Source organism: Lipotes vexillifer, unplaced genomic scaffold (assembly GCF_000442215.2).
Source record: "Lipotes vexillifer unplaced genomic scaffold, Lipotes_vexillifer_v1.1 scaffold524, whole genome shotgun sequence".
Taxonomy (NCBI): domain Eukaryota; kingdom Metazoa; phylum Chordata; class Mammalia; order Artiodactyla; family Lipotidae; genus Lipotes; species Lipotes vexillifer.
The window spans coordinates 1,376,225-1,395,414 of NW_006774722.1; the positions used below are offsets into that span (position 1 = coordinate 1,376,225).

The window sequence follows — 19,190 nt, forward strand, 5'->3', positions numbered from 1 at the left end:
AGCCCCCCCCCCCCCCCTTGACAGACCACAGCCCTGGCCATGCCTGCCGTCGCTAAGAGAGATTTTCTCCCACATCAGCCAGCGCCCTCTGCTTTCCCCAGCTCCTGTGCTGCCTGCCTCCTGGCAGCCGTGACCTCGGCCATTTGCTTTCTTAAGGCTCAGCTGCTGGACCCACCTTCACTGACCCCAAGAGCTGCTGGAGAAAAGACCCGGACATGCGCGGGGAATACACGCCCCCGGACACGCCCGTGGCTCCTTCATCAGCTCTGTTCCCTCCGCCTGGTGGCCCTGCTGAGCCTTCGCTGGCCTGGCCCCGACCTCTCCCGCTCCAGGGTGACAGCCCTGCTCCCACCCCCATCCCCGAGACAGCGAGTACCCACGTCCTCAGGGCATGTGACCTGGGACTGTGGGGTCCTCCCGTGCTCCAGAGCCCCCCTTCCCCTGGCCCAGAACCCCCTCTCTAGCTCCTCCTCCAAGCTCCGTGCCCTCTCTCCTCTGGGATCTTCGACCTCCTTTCTCTGGCCTCAGAGTTAAGCCTTCTCGACTCCCTTGGCTTCACATCACCAACAGGCTCCGTTCTCCCATTCGTTCTTTCAACAAATATTCTGTGTGTGCGCCTACTTTGGACCAGGCATTTCCATCTCACACAAAGATTTTTTTTTTTGATCTAATATTTTAGCTTTTAACTAAAGATGGCTGTCAAAGGGAGATTGGTATGACGTGGATCCGAGTGAGCCCTTCCTGGGCTGGACTCCAAGCTCCCCACTGGTCTCAGGATGCAGCCCAAGCTCTGGGCCAGGCTGGAGGCCACCGCTATGTGCCCTTGTCCAGCTGTCCACCTCTTACCCAGCCTTGTGGAGCACAGACAGCACTTCCTTCTTGTAGAGTGAACAACCCTGCAACAGTACATGGTGCCCCGACCACCACAGTCTCCATCCCCCTCCCCAGGTCCCTTCATCCCCCTCATATCAGACCACACATCTAGGAGTCATCTCTTTATCCCCTGTTTTGGGTTGAATTGTGTCCCCCTCAAAAGATACAATCAAGTCCTAACACCCGGTACCTGTGAATGTGGTATTGGAAATCGGGTTTTCCCAGAAGCGATTAATGAGGTCATCCTGGCTGAGGGTGGGCCCAGATCCAGTGACTGGTGTCCTTAGAAGAAGAGAGAAATTTGGACACAGACACAGAAGACACAGGGAAGAATGCTGTACAGATGGGGCAGAGACCGGAGGGATGCGGCCACAAGCCAAGGACAGTGGGAGCCGCCAGAAGGTGGAAGGGGCAGGAAGGAGGCTCCCCTAAGCCTTCAGAGGGAGCATGGCTCTGCCGATATACTGACTTTGGACTTCTGGCCTCCAGAACTATGAAAGAATAGATTTCTGTTGTTCTGAGCCCCTAGTTTGTGGTATTTTGTGTGGCAGCCTCAGGAAACTCCTGCAGTGCCCATGTCCAGTCCACGGACAGGTCCTGACCCTCCTGCCTCCACGCATACCTGGAAATAGTCCCACCTCTCCCCATCTCCACCAGTGCACCCCAGCCTTCACCACTGCCTCCCATCCTCCACTCGGCAGCCAGAGAGCCTTTTGAACCCCCAAACCTGCCCCTGGCTTCCCAAAGCCCTTCAACTTGACCACAGCCTCCCCCAAGGTCTTCAGGCGCCCGGTGAGCTGGCCTGCCCACCTCTCTGCCTCTCCATCGCTCTCTCTTACCCCAGACATTCTGATTTCCCTTCAGTTTCCTACACGGGCCAAAGCGCCTTCTGTCTTAGGGTCTCTGCACCTGCTGAGCCCCTACCCAGGTTCCTTTCGTCCCGATCGTCACGCAGCTGCTCCTTTTCATCTTTTAGGAGCGAGCTTCAGTGTCACCTCCTTGGAGGGGCCTTCCAGGGACACCTCATCTGGCAACCCCACCTTCCCAGTCACTATCTTATCTTCTTTTCATAGCGCTATCGCCCTGAGTCGTTTTCTCGTTTATTTGTTTGTTTTCTTATTTATTGTCTGTGCTCCCCCAATCCCACTGCCCGATTAGATGCCAGCCCCACGAGGGCCATGCCGGGCCCCTTTTGTTCCTTACTGTGTCCCCAGGATGGGGAACAGTGCCTGGCACATCGTTGGCACCCACCGAACGCCCCTTAAAAACACTGGAATGAAGAAATATTTCCATCGTTGCGTTGAAATGACAGGAAGTTATGTAAAAACATAGCAAATGCGCGCTCGTTCATTTAGTTCTTCTAAATCAGAATTTGCAGGAGAGAGAAGTTTGTCTTTGTATTAATACTTAAGTGGGATAAAAAAAAAAAAGAAGGAAAGAACTTTCTGAGCAAATTATCTGTGTAGACAGGGAATATGTTTCACCCTCTTAATAATGAACTCCAGCAGCTCTGGCCGCAAACACTCTGAGAAGCTCTCTGGCGACGAATACGCAAATTCCAAGTGATTCCATGTTCTGCTGAAGCCCTTACAGGATTCTGGAAGCTCAGGACCCCTAATCTCTGTTCCCTGGGCCCCTGTCCACAGCAGTAATGGATGCCCAGAATGGGACTGGGCTTAGTTCTTTACACGTAACCTGGAAACCTGACTTTTCAGGAAGTCAGGCTGCCCCTAATCACCATCAATGGCAGAAATGGATACATCTTGGAATTGCCCCAAACAGGCATTTTACAGTCCCTGAAAGCTTGGGGTGGAGTTTACAGGAAAATGCAGCCAGTTGCTCAATCACAAGGTTATTACCTCTTATGAGATTTCAATGGTTACTTTAAGTTGACCTCCCCTGCAAAAGGCAGATGAAATGCAAAAGTATTGTGAGACTGGAAGAGAAAATAAGTCCAAACATCAGTTGTAAAAGCCCAGGCACTCTCACCCCCTGGCAAGCTGGTTTTCATTTCAGTACCTGTGGTTTGCTGTTAAGGAAAGTGGAGCCCATCAGAACCGGGTTAAAGCTGATGGGCCAAACAGTAGACTTCAGTTTCAAACTATCTAGAAACCACACCCAGCCACCAAAAACACATGTTAAAACAACTCTTAATTGTACGTTTCAAAGAACAAATAATTTCGTTTTGCTGTGGTCACTGGTAATTCCAAACTAAACACATCTATGTCTTGTGCTTTGTTTTTATGCATATTTTTGGGAAAGATTGGTTGGGTGTGAGCTATTGCTTTGCTTCCCTTTTTTTGTGTATAATTTAATATTGAGCCTTGAGGAGGGCAGCTCAAATACTGTAATGCACATTAAGCTCTGGGGGTAGCTGTTTGCCCGGCCTGAGACTCATGCCCCAGGTGGAGGGGAGGCACTTTGATTAACAAGTCCTCCAGGATTAGAGCCAGTAAGGGAAACTTTGCTGTTGGCAGAAAAAGGGAGCATGGAACCTAGGCAGGCAAACCCAGCGCTTGTCCACCGCAGTCTGGCTCCAAGCAGAAGAGGGCTTGCGAAACAGTTGGGGGGCAAAGGCTGCAGTTTGTTTCCACTTCATGGGACCAACAAGTAGCACAATGAATCCCCCTGGCATTGGACTCCACCTTCCCTGCTTCCTCTGTGTGATGGGTGGTGGGTCTCCTGGCCCTGGGCTCACTGTGTGGAGAGACTGTCAGGACCTTAGGGCCACCAGGGAGCCGCGAGTTCTGGGCTAACTGGGGCTGGGATCTCCATGCTGTGGGTGGCTCCTGAGCAACTAAGAGCCCACCAGGCTGCAGTCTTTCCAGCCTCTGACCCTTGAGAAGCACCCTAGTCCAGTGGCTTCCATCTCCTCAGGTGTGAAATGGTGACAAGTGCAGTGCCCAAATCACAAGGCAATCGGGAAGAAATAATATAATGTTCCCACAGTGCTGAACAAAAGCAGGTGCCTAGTGGATGCTGGCTATTGATGATATGGATCCATCCATAGCTATGGTCTGGCCTCAGCCACCCTAGTAGGACTCCAGTTCCCTCTTCTGAAGTCCTGTCTATTTGACTGGACACAGGGCACCTTGGCATCCCCCTCTCCTGGCAGCAAGGAGGGTACAAGTTCCTGTCTAAATACCTGAATGGTTGGGACACTGCTGTTCCTCACATCAGCGCCCAGGAACACCAGCCTGCCTAAGAGCATGTCTACTGCCCAGGAGAGATGGTGCCGCTGGGGCTGATCCCACTTCTGATACCAGGACCCCGCCCTGCAGCCAGGTCAGGTTTCACAGGCCTCAGCCTCCATCATTTCTCTAACCAACCTCTCCTGCTGAGATCCTAGCAAACGCGCGGGAGTGCAAATCTGGGAGATTTGGGGCAAACTCAGCCCCTTTCCTTGGACTCCCCAGCCCCAGATGGAATGAATCCTATAGCAAGTACAGAAAAAAACATAAAAAGACAAAGGGAGAAATCACCCATAATCCCACGTCTCAGAAATAACCACCCATTTCCTATGATTTTGTCTGTATTTTAAAAGATAAGGATGCCCCCCTCCACCATGAAAACATAACTGAGATCAAATGCACATACACTGGGTTTCTGTTCTAACATTATGCCCAAAATATCTTCCCATCATTCAATGTTTTTTAGATATATACTTTTTTTGTGGGTCCATAATTCCCTCAAATTTTATTTAAGTCATTGCCTAATGCTGAGTATTTAGGTTCTGGTCTCCTGGCCTCCCTTCCCTCCCAGGTCCCTGGGTATGGCTTGGTCCTGTCCCACTCACCCCTCAGTTACAGGCTGATCCCATACCTTCTCGAATCTCCTCTTCCCAGAAACACCTGGTGCCATCCCACCCAGCAGAGTGGGCCCTTCAGATACAACAGTAGGTGTTATGGGTTCAATTGCATCCTCCAAAAAGACACGTTCAAGTCCTAACCCCAGTACCTTAGAATGTGACCTTCTTTTTTTTTAGAAATAGGAATGTTACAGATATAAAGAGTTAAGATGAGATCATATTGGGGTAGAACGGGCCCTAACCCAAGATGCCTGGTCTCCTTATAAGAAGAGGAGAAAATAGCCATGGGACAACAGGGGCAGAGACTGGAGTGATGCATTTAAGGAAAGCCAAGGACTGTCAGCAAACCCTAGAAGCTACGAGAGGCAAGGAAGGATTCTCGTCTACAGGTTTCAGAGAAAGCATGGCCCTGTTGACACCTGGATTTCAGACTTCCGGAACTGTGAGACAGTAAGTTTCTGTTGTTTTAAGGCACCTAGTTTGTGGTACCTCGTACAGTAGCCTTAGGACACAAATACAGACTTGCTGAAATGCATGACACTGACCCACCCACCAGATGGACACTTTGGATACATTACCAGACAAAGGCAACCCAAGCTCCCGCACACCTTTGGAAGCAGGGACTTGGGCTTCTGACTCCCTTTTCTTCCTCTGCACCCCCGTCCTCCTCTGACCGTGTCACCACCCTTTCTGACCCGTCCTCTCCAGCCACACTCCTGATGTCCCAGAATGCCTTGCAGCCACCCCTAAGAAGGGTAGTATAGGATAATCCCAAGATTGGACCCTGCAGGGCAGTGTCCTGTCACCTTAAAAATGATGTGAGTGGGACTTCCCTGGTGGCGCAATGGTTAAGAATCCGCCTGCCAATGCACGGGACACGGGTTCGAGCCCTAGTCCGGGAAGATCCCGCGTGCCGCAGAGCAGCTAAGCCTGTGAGCCACAACTACTGAGCCCACGTGCCGCAACTACTGAAGTCCGTGCGCCTAGAGCCCGTGCTCTGCAACGAGAAGCCACCGCAATGAGAAGCCCGCGCACCGCAACGAAGAGTAGCCCCCGCTCGCTGCAACTAGAGAGAGCCCGCGCACAGCAATGAAGACCCAACGCAGCCAAAAATAAATAAATAAATAAATAAATAAATAAATAAATAAATAGATTAATTTAAAAAACATAGAAGAAAATAATGATGTGAGTGACATCACCAAGCCCTTGTTGTGTGCCTAGCACTGTGCTAAACTTTTCACGTGGACAGTAACACCTATTTGTCACAGCAACCCCTTGGGGTAGACGTTGTTTCACAAGGGAGGAAACTGAGGCACGGACGGATTAAGTAATTTGCAGTCGGTGGAGTAGCTGGAATTTGAATGTGGGAAGTTGAATTCCAGAGCCCAGCCAGCTCTGCCGTCTCTGCAGATGGACCATTAGGATCCTTCCCTCTCCAACAACTCTCAGATTAACATTTAATCGGGGATTTAAAACGCTGCTCTTGTTAGCATGCCTGTGGTCTCTGCGCTGCAATCTTCCCCATTAAGTCGTGTTATGTAAACCACCAGCCCAGATGCCTCAGAGCGCGTGTATCTCCTGGTGCCCAGACTTGGCTCTAAACCCTGGTTCTTTCAAACCGGCAGCAGGGCAGGGAGGTCCTCGCCTGAACTTCGAGCTGAACTGCCCCAGGAGGGGCCCACAGATCTCAGCCCCTGGGCTTGCCGGCTGGATGACCTTGGGTGTGTGGTCTTGCTTTCGTCTTCTGTAAAATGGTGCCCGTGGCATAGGAGGTTGCAAGAGTCAGAAGGGGTATCACTGATGATGTGCTTAGCATAGCGCTTGGGCTGTGTCTCTCCCTCCGAGGAAAGTCAGTTTCTCTCTCACACACAGACCCCATATATGGTCATTTATGGTAAGAATATCTGGCCATCTAACCTCCTCCTGGGTAAAAAAATGCACATTTAGCTTAAAACCCATGTGCCTCTGCACGTGTCAATGGAGTAAACATGAAAGAAACGAGGAGCAATGAGTAAATTCTCATTTAGGGAGCTTCGATGGACAAACAGCAAAGCTGGGGAAACGGCAACGCATACAGGAGGCGGCTACATCTCTCTACACGAAGAGCACTAACAAATCAAAAAGAAGAAGGGATTGTTTTCAAGTCTGATATAAAAATGGGCAAAGGATACGACCAGACATCTCACAGGAAAATCAGTGAGAGCGGTAAGACAGGTAAGACGCTCCTCTTTGCTCATGATTAAAGGAATGCGAGTCTAAACAACCAAGCATTGCCGCTGGTGGGATTTTTCAAGAACGATAATGACCAGGGTTGGCAAGGATGTGGGAAATGGGGGCTCTCATAGGCCATCCGTGGCGGGTGTTGACGGTGCAGCCCGTTCGGAAGGAAGGCTGGTAGAGGAACTTAACCCACACATTTTGCTGCGGCAATTCCACGGCTAGGAATTTATACCCAAATCTGCAGGGGAAGGGGAGGCTGGGGGCAGGGAACAGTGTTCTGAGCAGAAGGAACAGTGTGTGTGTGGAGACTGTGGTGGAAAAGGGGTGTGGCCTGATGGACAGGCCGACACAGTGACTGTGTCCTGGTCACAGAAGGTGGCTGGTGACCTCTTCTCTGCCAAGGAAGAAAGCTTGCCTGTGAAGTGTGTGGGGATGGGGGTCACATGGGGACCAAGGAGCATTGGCAGGGGCTCAGGGGAGGAGGCTGGGGTGTGAACATGGCTGAGCTGGACAAGAGGCTCTGGCTGGGACTGAGTCCCATACAACATAAGTGACTCGAGTTGGTGGACTTTCTTACCTCCTACATCTTGATAGAATATAAGTGTTTTAAATCGCAAAATGCCCCTGAGGGTGGCTGACCGCCTCGATTACATGCTAATGGTGGTAGTGAGGAGAGACCAGGGAAAATGAGCCAGAGTAATGGCCTAGAGGAGGCGTCTGGGGAGAGGCTGTGCGTCCCACCGTGCTCCTCCTCCCGGGGATGCTGTAAGATGGGGACCCGGGCAGAGCCTGCCTCAAGTGCTAAAGTAGGGGCGGCACGGAGCCCGGGATGGTTGGACACCTTGAATGCTGGTGAGTGTAGCCTATCGTCATTACCAGTATCCTTACTGGGCACTAAATTTTGAGGGGGGTCTATGGGGGGCCAAAATGACAGTCGAAAGCCCATGTCCTGTACTAGGAGGTTGGTGGGACTCCTTAGAATCGGAGACTTTCAGGGCTAGAAGCAAATCCAGGCAACTCCCTAGTCAGTGCCACCCACCATCATCCCGTTTGCTCTAGGATGCCTCCAGTGGTGAGGAGCTCACGACTTCTAGAGCCATCCCCTGCCCCTCCGCGCCCTGCTGAAAGCCCTTCAGGGGACCCTCCATTGCCCTTGACATTATGTCCGACTCCTTCCGAGGCCCCATGGCCCTCGACGGTTCAGCGCCTGCTAACCTCTGACCTCGTCCACCCCCTGCACCTTCACTCCCTCCTCACCAGCCTCACCGGCCTTCTCTCTGGTCCCCGAACATACTGCTGTTTTCTTCTGCACCCGGGCCTTTGCACATGCTGCTTCCTCTCCCGGGGTGAACCTACTCTTCCGTCTCCTCTAGTTAAACCACCCTCTTTTTTTCAAGTTTCAGCTATTTCACCTTTTCAGGGAGGCCTTCCTTAACCTCCCAGTCCAGGCTAGATGCCCCGGACCTGCTCTGTATAGTCCTCGTCACTCTCGTATCGTTATTACTTGCTAGCTGGAGATTTCATTGTCTGTCTGACTCCGACTTCGACAAGGGCAGGAGCTGCCCCATTTGTTTCTCGGTCCTCATCGTCTTCCCCCAGTGAGTGGCGCATACACATCAAGGCCCCCTAAACGCATTCTCTGATCAGAAACTCACCTGGGCCCCTCTCTGCTAGACAGGTCCGACCCCAGCAGTGAGGGCGGCCACCCTTCCCATTTCACAGGTCAGGAAACTGAGGCTGACAGCTGGGGCTGGAGGAGGGTTATAGGAGATGTTGTACAAGGAGGGCTGACCCTGGTTCACTGAACAGGAACAGTTGCTAATTTCGTTGCTGTTGTCGGTATCATTAGACTAGTCGTGGTGTTCTTGAGGACGCACGGAACATCAGAGTGGGAAGAAAATACAGCACCCACCAAAAGGAGATGGCCAGGAAGTGACACACCCAAGCTCAAGTTGAACTGGCGCCTGGCTGAGAGCCCTGACCTGCCTCTCTCTTCTCCGGGTCTGGAGAGTCGAGTGCAGGGTCCAGCTCTCAGCACTAACAGCAGGGAGGGTTCACAAGGCCCTTGGTGTCCAGTGCTGACCACACGACGTCTCATTTAACCCTTCGATCATCCCTTGAGGGTGCAGCTATCACCATTCTCAACTCACTGATGGGGACATAGGTGACAAAGCTAAAATGGGACCCAGGTCTGTTCAGTTCCCAAGATGCTGCTCTCAAGCTCTCCGTAGCACAGAGAGAGACATGTGATAGATTCTAAGACATGTGTTAGATTCAGCTGAGACCAGGCCACCTCCCGTTGCACAGGTAGAGGTCCTGGGCGGGCACCAGCCCTGCCTCCCCAGTGTCCCCATGCCCAATGGACTGGTTGCCCTTCCCACTGGGAGGCCTGACATTCTCTGGGACATCCTGTTCACCATGACACCTGCACTCCCGGCTCCAGGGTCGGGGGCGGGCTTTGCACAAAGGGCTTCTGAAAGCCATTCTGGTTTGAGGAACAGTCACACCACCACCCCTGGCCACAACTCATGGCCACCTCCGGCGCCAACTTCAGAATTCAGTTCCTTCCCTAGAGTCCCCCCAGCTCAGCTCAGATGCCCTCAAGTTCAGAGACTGACTTTGGCAGTGAAGGGCTGTTATCTTGGAAGTCTTCCCAGGGGCTCATTCTGGCTTTTACGGTTTTCATGAACATAGTGGACTTGCAGTACATTTCCCCAATACTTGTTCACGTGGAGCTTCTTACTAGTTTGCCATCCAGATGGTTTGGAAATCAAGGAAGCTGCTCTATTAGCCTTGAGTTGGTTGTTTTGAATTTGGAGATTCCAGCCTCGGTCAGAACATAAGTGAAACAGCTGGCCATGATGATCTGTCTACAACACGAGCCTCGCAAAGCGGCAAGGGGCAGATTCTGTTCAAAATTCTTCTTTGTTTTAAATAACGAATACAATTACCGATCGCTTTTCACCTTTGATTTTTCAGACGAGTGTACTTAAGTTAATTTTCTCCCCAGTTTTTACTCTTGGTTTTGAAACAGAGCCCCCATATCAACAAGTAATTTATTATGGAATGGCCCGTGAGTTTTTTCTAGTTAATCTGTCTCTAAATGATAACTTGCCATTGCAAAGTATATGGCTAGAGATAAAAGCAGGACTGAGATTAGAAAAAAAAAAAATATACAAATGAGAGGGAAAAAAAGAAGCTGTGGTTTTTCATTTTTCCCCTCAAGCATAAATTGTTGAGTAAGGAGATTTTTAAAAGCCAGAAATCGCTGAGGAGTGAACCAAAGCTGGAAGCCACTGCACTGGCACAAGACACATCTGGCGTTGCAGGGTTTTGAGGAGGGTTTGCTCCAGCGGGTAACTAACCACGCTTACCCACAGCCTAGCTCCTGTTATCCCCAGGGAGGACATTTTCAGAGACAAGAGGGAGAGAGGACAAATGCGAAAAATCAACATCCAAATTAGAAACTACCTAGATTGTGTTGTTTGTCTTGGGCCAACTGTGCGTTTGATTTCCTGATTGCTCAGAGCAAGCATAACAAAATCCATCTGACCCGGTGATTTTGACAGATTCATCTCAAAAGCTACCAGCTGAATTTGATGTGCCCACACCAGTGAGTCTCCACCGGGGACAACTGTGGCCCCCAGGGGACATCTGGCAGTGTTTGGAGACATTTTTGGTTGTCAAAACTGGGAGGTGTTGCTATTGGCATGTGGTAGGTGGAGGCCAGGGATGCCGCTTCACCTCCTCCAGTGCACGGGACGGCCCCCAGCAGAGAAGGATCTGGACCACGACATCAGCAGTGCCGAGGCTGAGAAACCCTGGTGTGTGTGTGTGTGTGTGTGTGTGTGTGTGTGTGTGTGTGTCAAGGTGGGTTCCCGTGCTGGGGTCGTTGGTGTGCCTACACTAAAGTTTTTGAACCTGGAGATGTGAAGTTCAGGCTTCCCTCAGCTCAGGTACCTAAATTATCTAAGTATCTGAAGGATTAACGGGGTTCTGTTTCCTTTCACTAAAGCGGGTTCCCGTCTGGGGTCGTTGGTGTGCCTACACTAAAGTTTTTGAACCTGGAGATGTGAAGTTCAGGCTTCCCTCAGCTCAGGTACCTAAATTATCTAAGTATCTGAAGGATTAACGGGGTTCTGTTTCCTTTCACTAAAGCACAAAGATCCTCTTGCCTGGTGATACAGCCAGTGGTGAAAAGGACTTCTGAAAAAGGGTTCAGTGGAAAATGGTTCCTGGCTTAGAGCAGGGAACTTTGAAGGCAGCCCGCACGGGACCGGCGCCCTTCCTAGCGTCTGGGTCTGAATCCCGGGCTCCACAGCGGACTCCTGCGCTCGCCTGGGCCCGCCGGGCACTCTTGGCTTCTCTCCTGTGGAATCTGTCTGACTTGCGGTGGTGAAAGGTCGCCAAGGAGCAAAGCAGCAGGACTCCGGAGAACGAGCCGCGAGGCTACACTTGCAGTGATTTTATTGGCATGACAGGAGCTCGGGGCTTGCCAAGGACAACAGCGCTGCGCGGTGACCAAGACTGCAGGTTTCTGGGGTAAAATCTGTCCTGCTGCGCTGGACTGTCCCATTCCCACGGGATGGAACAGCCCGGGAGGAGACATGAAGGCGCAGCACCCCCTTTCTCCCCTCCCCAGCTCCGCGCCCCGAAGGAAAGTACACAGACTCTTTGCTCAGCCACCCCTCCTCGCCCCCTTCCTTCCACTCTTGCTGTCCTGGCACAGGGCTGCCGTGGCCTGTTTTTGCTCTGAGGGAGGACTCCATGACGGTGGACGGCCGTGTGACCTCTCACCCCAGCCCTGAGATAAATGTCCCCTTGTGGTGGATGTATCTGCAGCTCTTCAAACTGTGAACAAACCTTCCCTCCACTTTCCTTCAGACCCCGTTCATCTCTTCTTCAAATATCTTGCTTAGAAAGTCGGGGCTGATTGCAGAACTCCTGCAGGGAGACCTGACTTTGCTTCTTGCCCGTAGTGGAGTAAAGCGTGCTTGGCTGTACCTGCGCAGCGTGTCTTCCTGCAGGACCTGGCGCCTCAGGGCCAGGAAGCAGGTGCTAGGTGCTTCTCCTGCTCTCCTTCTTGAAATCCTCACAGCAATCCCAGACAGAGGTGAGGATCTGGTGAGCCCATTTGACAGATGAGAAAGTTGAGTCTAAGCTGGCATTTGCAGACTTTTGTTCATTCCTACGCCCTAAGAAGACGCAGCGGGACAGCAGTTAGTCCCGGAGATGGCACTTGTCTCCTCTACCAGGGGTCCTGTGGTCCTTTGCCTCCCCGGCCCAGGCCTGCTGGGCACCAGGAGTTAGGGGAGGGCCCAGGGTCGCTACCCTCCCCTAACTTCTTCCCCAGCTCTGCTGCAGGACACAGCTCTGAGTCCCAGCGGGTCTAGGATTCAGTGGGCAAGACCAGATTCTGTAGCCTTGGTCTGAGTGACGTGGAGCTTGTACCTTGCCGAGGGAGTCTCAGTGGGCCTGAGATCCTCCTGAAGTTTTTTTGGAGGTCCCAACCACCCCAGGGCCCGGCACCAGGAGCTGCCCCGGGTGCCTGGAGGTCAGCCTGCTGCGGGCGCGCATGTGGTGCCGGAACCGGCTTACCCCACACGGGGCCCAGGAAGAGCCTGGAGGTGAGGCAGGTGCTGGCCGGTGAGGCTGGAGAAGAGAGCGCAAAGCGCAGAATCACCGGCCTGGTGCACAGGCGCATGCAGCAGTCCCCAAGAAGCCCCAAGGAACTTCAGACGGCAGCTCCCTCCCTTCCGACCTTAGGCGGCGAGCCGGTGGGGGGAGGGTGGCACCTACCTCCCAAAAGCACCAGGACGCAAGCGTAGGGGAGCATGGCTGCGGGCATCCCGTCGGGGTGGCAGGACGGCCCCCAGGGAGAGGAGGCGTGGGCGCGGGGCTGTCCGGTGGCAGCGGACTTCGGGAGCCCTCCGGGGTCCTGCGAGGAAGTTGCGAGGGTCCTGCGCCCCCCCTCGGCGCTCTCACGCGCTCACCTCCCGGGCTGTTGATGGTTGTAAGTCGAGCTGCGCACTCATGGGTCCAAGCTGCCAGAAGAGGTGGAGACAGCCTCGGGCGTTGCGCGCACTGCCGCGCCTCGCGCCCAGCCCTCTGGCGCAGCTCCTCCTCCCATTCGGAAGCCCCAGTCGACCCCCCTCCGTGCCCGGGTTCTTGCCTCCCCGCCAGGTCTTTGCATTGAGCAGGGAGGCCTCCCTCAAACTCTTGCCCGAGACAAGTCAGACGGTGCGGTGCGCTCCTCCAGCCAAAGCGCACCCCTATCCAGGCCATTTCCTAGAAGGCCGAGGAGGTCGGGGGAAGCTCCTGTACGCCCTCTGGGCCCTCAGACCCCCGAGGCTTCTATTCAGGCCTCACAGATACGTCTTGGAAAAGTTGCGTCAACTTGGAGGCCGGCGAGTGCAGGAGCGCAGTGAATGTGGCCAACCTGGGGCGCCCCGCAGCCCACAGCCGCTCTCTGGGATTAGCTCGTCTCCGCCCCAAAGAGCATCTGGGCAGAAACAGTGTGGAGTAGACCAGGGCGGTTCCCCCCACCCCAACTCCTCCCCCCCCCCCCTTTCCCATCTGAGTGAGTCAGCTGAGGGTGGCAGCTCAAGAGGCAAGGCAGCTGCGAGGAGAAGGGGGGCGTATGGATGGGATGCCCCCAAACCAGTCACCTCCTACCCCGGACCCCAGGCCCCGGGCCTCCCCAGGCAGCTCCCCAGTGGCAGGCAAGCCTTGAAGAACAGGAGTAGCATCTGGGAAGGAGGACCTCCCAAGTTCTTGGATTTATGAATGAAGAAGCGACAGAGAATCACTTGCATTAGAGACATGTGACTGGATTGTTCCTACAGCGCACAGACCGCCTGGAGAACGGAAGTAAAGCTGTGTGGGGGTGGGGGTGGAGGCCTGAGATGCGTAGATCAAGGTGTCTGTTTTCATTGTGTTGTCCTTAACTGGGAGAGGGGGAGAGACAGAGAGAGAGGAGGTAGAACCAAGAAAGGAGAGAGAAAGTAAAAAGGGAGAGGGGGAAGAGAGAAAAGGGCAGAGAGAGAGACGCAAAGAAAGGTGGGGACAAAGGAATAAGGCTGAGGGGAGAGAGAGATGGACAGAAAGGAGAATGGAAAAGGGAGAAAGAATAAGAGAACGGGAAGAGGGAGGAAGAGAGGGAGAGAATAAGAGAAGAAAGATGGAGATTGTCCCCTTGGGGAGGACTTGGGCACGTGGGGACGGGTCCGTGTCCAGGGTGCCTGTCCAGGTGGTTGACCTGCCCTCTAAAGGGCTTATAGACCCACCCGTCCACATTTGTGGGCTGCTTGGCCCTGGGGGTTGGTAGACAGCACCCCATCTTTTGATTCATTAGCAGAAGCTTGGGTGAGGCTCCCAGGGGCCTCCGGAGCCTTTCAGCTTCAACCCAAGGACCCCCGACTGGGGACCCCCGGGGCTGTCCTTAGCTTTCCTCTTCTCTGGAGGCAGGAATGAGGCCACAGAGTGATCTTACACGAATGGAAATGTGAGAGAAGCGATCAATTCCCTTCCTGAAAATGACATTTTTTTCGGGTCTCTATGGATTGCTGAGAACAGTGTGAGACTCGAGGTGGCCTTCCTGAAACCGCGATGGCACCAGCTCCCCGGCAGACAGTGGCCGCACGCATGCCACATATTAAGTTTCTGTGAAAGGGGTAACTTACGGGCGGGAGGGGAGCTGCGAGGGGTGATTATTTATAATTTTTGCATAATTGTGATTATTTGGGGCAATTTTGCGCCTTTACATTTTCAAAATGTACAATTATGGATAGTTTTAAACACTGCATTCTGTTCTGTCCATGAGTGTTTGAGGCTGTACTCTCTGGGCTTCCTGAATGCGGGCATTTTGCTGTCCCAGGTCACTGACGGGGCTTTGAGTATTAATGGTTTGACACGGGGAGGAGGCGTGACACTGATGTCTCAGGTGGGGTTATGATTCAGTACTTTCAGAACCTATTGTACTGCTATTAGAAATGGGAACTTCCCTGCAAAGCCTGGTGCTCATGTATTAATTGTTGTATCGGCTTATTTATAAATAAGAGGAATTTCTGATAATTATTTCGACCTTGGTGTGGGCCAGGTGCTTTAGATGCATATACTTTATATCCAGACAGCCTGATGAGAAGTAGAAAGTATTCTTGGCCCCATTTCACAGAACGAGGAAACTGAGTTCAGAGAGGTTGGACCACTGTCCCAAGGCCAGACAGCTGGAAGGTGGCAGAACTCCTGAGTCCCTGCTTGTGTCTGGGATGCTCTTGTGTCTGCACAGGATGCCCTGTCTGACCGTGCTCTTGGCTTCATTCTGAATCTGGAGATCCTAAACGAGAAAGCCCATTCTATAATAACAGCCATTCTTCGAAGCTTAGGAATGACAGGAAAGCACTATTGCAAAGTGATGCCTAAGTCTTAGCTAAACTCATCTGTTGAGATTGAGAGTTACAGGTGGTACCCGCGCCTGCCCAGCCACACCCTACCGGTGGGTGATGCTTGGGAGGATGGGAGAAGCTGGAAAGGGCCTTCGAGGCCGACTGGTGCCGCTCTCCTGGTTTTACAGGTGAGGAAACAGAGGCACAAGGGCAGATAAGCTCCCTGTTCAGCGCAGATTTTATTCAAAAAAAAAAGAAAGAAAGAAAAGAAAAGAAAAGAAACAAGTAGCAAAGTAAAGGAGCTGTTACATTGGAGGATTACTGGACTGAATGTCAATATTATGACATAGAAAAAAAATATATATATATGTGTGTGTGTCCTCTTGGGCATGTTACTTAACTTCTTGTCTCATATGTAAAATGGGTGTTGGGAAATTATGTGAGAGAGTATATGTAATGTGGAGCACTTAGAATGGTATATGGTTCAACCAAAGACTATATGTGCGTTTGCTTTCTTCATGGTATCTTATTGTGTATATGCAATATAATTAATGTAGCTAGTTTCCCATCGATCAATGTATAGCATTTTCAATTCCTCCGCTATTCCAGTGTTGTTGCGAATATCCTTACATATCCATCATGAACGAGACTCCCCTCTGGTCACAAGGAGATCAAACAAAAGAGAGAGAAGGAACTGAAGCTAAACTTATTTGGCTTCAAACACAGATATTTATTTTTAACCCCAAAAGTTATATTGTCCAGACCTTGCATTTTGCTGAAGAAAGGGTGGTTTTCGCTCGATTCCTGACCCCTTTCTTACCTACAGGACCATCACCCGAGAACGCTGGAAATGGTAGTAATTATAAGGTTTTTTGGGGGAGAAGCCAATTATTTCCTGAGCCCAGACTCTGCTGGCCGTGAGTCATGTCCGTGGGCATTATCGCGTTTTGGCCTCCAGAGGTGCGCTTTTCTGAGTTGTCAATGGCAGGGGCCCTCCCCAAGTGGTCAGAGCGGCAGGGGGTATGGGGGGGACACAGGGCGGGCTTTGCTGGAGCCAAGCACAACCCATGTGAGGGAGGGCCATGAGCCAGATGTCCAGGGTGGGTGGGAGGCCGGCCCTCTGTGCTCTGTGTTTATCTCCCACCCCACCCTCCCCCCAGATCAAAGTCCGGGGCTGGGCCGATAGGAGAGCTTCGCAGACTGGGCCGCTTTCTTCCCTCTCCACCGAACACCTACCTCCTCAACCTTGTCCCTGTTAAAAACACCACGGGAAGATAAGATCACCCCACGAAATCTTGCTATAAAATGGTCTGTTTCCTCTGCTTGTTATCAAGGGTGTCTGATCAAAGAAGTGGTGCCTGGGCCTGGTTATCTAATAACCAAATAAACATCCAGGCCGGCTTCCCTGGCTGGGAAAGGCAGGCAGGGGCTGCTCTGGATGAAGTGAGGGGCAGATCAGAGCAGGCTGGACGCCCCCCTTGGTGACCGTTCCTGCCTACAGAGCATCACATTTGCTGGCCCTGGAGTCAACCAGACCCTCACTACCACCCCTGTGTCTCAGATGGGGAAACTGTTCTTGTCCTCTGGGAAAGCCCATGGTCCCGGGGTAACGGACACTCATCTGTCGCCTCTGGTAGTTGCCGTGGTGGCGGCCTTGCCCCCATTGCACTGGTGCATGTCCCTGCCTGCACCCACCCCCATGCCTCGCACAGGCCTTTTGTGTGATGGGGGCTCACTACGTTTTGTTGAATGAATGAATGAATGAATGAATGATCAAGTAAACTATCACAGAATGAGCACTGGGTCATGTCAGAAGACTTGATGGCAAATCTTAATGCTGCCACTTAGCAACTCACGAGGGTTACGGCCAGGGTGAGGGGACCAGGGCTCGAAAGCTGAAGGGGTGCCCACCGTCAGGCTCTGCAGGTGCAGGGTGAGTGCCTGAAGCCGAGCACCTCCTTACATCCTGAGCCCTGGGTGCCTCCCTGGCCTCATCTGGTCCCAGCCCTGCAACTCACCCTGTCTCCGTTTCCTCCTCTGTAAAACGGGGATAATGCCCACGCCACCCTGTAGGATTAAGAAGACAGTGCCCAAGTGGGCACTGGGTGAGGATCCAGTCTTCTCAGGCCCTGAGGCTCCCTGGAGGGAAGTCAGAGCTCACACCGCTGGTGTGAGATGGAGCCTGGATGAGACCTGCTCTGGGGCTTAAGGTCCTGCTCCTCAGCCTGACCCTAACCGCCTGGGTCCGAAATGACTCCCGGTTCACCTGCCTCTGGGGGAGGCAGATTGTGAGAATGCCCTGGGATGCCCAGAAGCTCCTCCCACCAGCCCTCACACCTGTCTCAGTCTTCTTGCCCCCTCAGGCTGTTGTGGGGAGGAAGGGGTCACTGGAGGGCTCAACCCAGCACCTGACACATAGATGTTCAGTGAACACATTTTGTTTTTTGTTTTTTGTTTTTAATTTTATTTATATATTTATTTATTTTTGGCTGTGTTAGGTCTCCGTTGCTGCGCGCGGGCTTTCTCTAGTTGCGGCAAGCGGGGGCTACTCTTTGTTGCGGTGCGCGGGCCTCTCACTGCAGTGGCTTCTCTCATTGTGGAGCACGGATTCTAGGCGCGCGGGCTTCAGTAGTTGCGGCACGTGGGCTCAGTAGTTGTGGCTCACGGGCTCTAGAGCACAGGCTCAGTAGTTGTGGCACACAAGCTTAGTTGCTCCGCGGCATGTGGGATCTTCCCGGACCAGGGATCGAACCCGTGTCCCCTGCATTGGCAGGCGGATTCTCAACCACTTGCGCCACCGGGGAAGTCCAGTGAACACATTTTGGATGGATGGATGGATGGGTGGGTGGATGGATGGATGGATGGGTGGATAGTTGGATGGGTGGATGGACTGATGGGTAGAATGACCTACCACTACAGTTGTCATGATTGTTGTTCTGGGTGGTACCCAAGCTGAAAGGTTTGTTGATTTTATCCTCTCATTTATTAATTTGTTAGTAATAACTCACTAATACACTAACTCGCCCTTGGGTTGCTGGTCCCCACGCTGTGGAGATACATCATAATCCCTGCATTCAACATGTGCTCATTCACCAAAGTTGGGCTGTATGTTCCCCCATGAGTAGCCCCAGAGCCCAGCGTAGTGGGAAGATGCTTCAGCTGTTTCCTGAGTGAAGAGCAAACACTTGTTCTTATTGTCACCAGGCTTGCTTGCCTGGGAAGTTTGTGGTTGGTTTTCTTTTGAAATCTCTGGGTCCCCAGCCCAACCAGCATCTCTAATTGATGCCAGGGCTGCTCATGTTTGGCACAAAGTTGATTATTTCTCTCCCATTATAACATGAACACTGTTCCTGATATACTTTTTGGAAAATACAAAGTAGAAAGAATAAAAATGACAGTCACTCGGAATCTGACCACACGAGGACAAGCCTGGCTGACATTGGGATGTATGATTTTCTTCTCCATTTATATTTATATTTTCCTTTGATGTTGGACAGAGTTCATGTCTTGGCGCTGCCGTGCATGAGGTGTGTGACCTTGGGCAACCTCTCTGAGCCTTTCTGCTCATCTAAAAAGGGAGAATCCTCAGAAAGGTGATTCCGGAGGTGATGGCAAGTAGCTGTCAGCATGGGGCCTGGTGGGTTGTGGTCCTTGGTAAGATGGTGGCCATTTCCATTTGTGGGTGACTCCTGCATGCCTGAGACCCCACGCAGGGCACAGTACTCAGGGCGCTGGAGCTGGCAGGGCCTCAGGAGATGGACAGTTCCCTGGTTTTCAGATGGTCCCTTGGGGGCCTCCTTGGGCAGAGGAGATGGGAAGGGGGCAGGTGCAGGGCTCTGAGCTCCCGTTCCTCCCCGGCCCAGGCTGTCTTAGCTTCATCCTAGTGTCTTTGTCGGGGGGGGGGG

The 19,190-nt window shown here is 52.5% G+C and overlaps 1 protein-coding gene across 1 annotated transcript in view; it reads right to left on the bottom strand.

Moving 5' to 3' along the window:
* Window positions 1–19,190, bottom strand: part of APCDD1L (APC down-regulated 1 like) — a 106,122-nt gene that overhangs the window by 37,699 nt on the left and 49,233 nt on the right. Inside the window, exons 4-7 of the mRNA XM_007449473.1 lie at window positions 17,304–17,424; window positions 15,394–15,461; window positions 12,701–12,839; window positions 12,500–12,553 (exon numbers count right to left, since the gene is read on the bottom strand). Of these exons, the coding sequence (XP_007449535.1) occupies window positions 12,500–12,553; window positions 12,701–12,839; window positions 15,394–15,461; window positions 17,304–17,424 (382 nt within the window). The remainder of the gene's footprint in view (window positions 1–12,499; window positions 12,554–12,700; window positions 12,840–15,393; window positions 15,462–17,303; window positions 17,425–19,190) is intronic.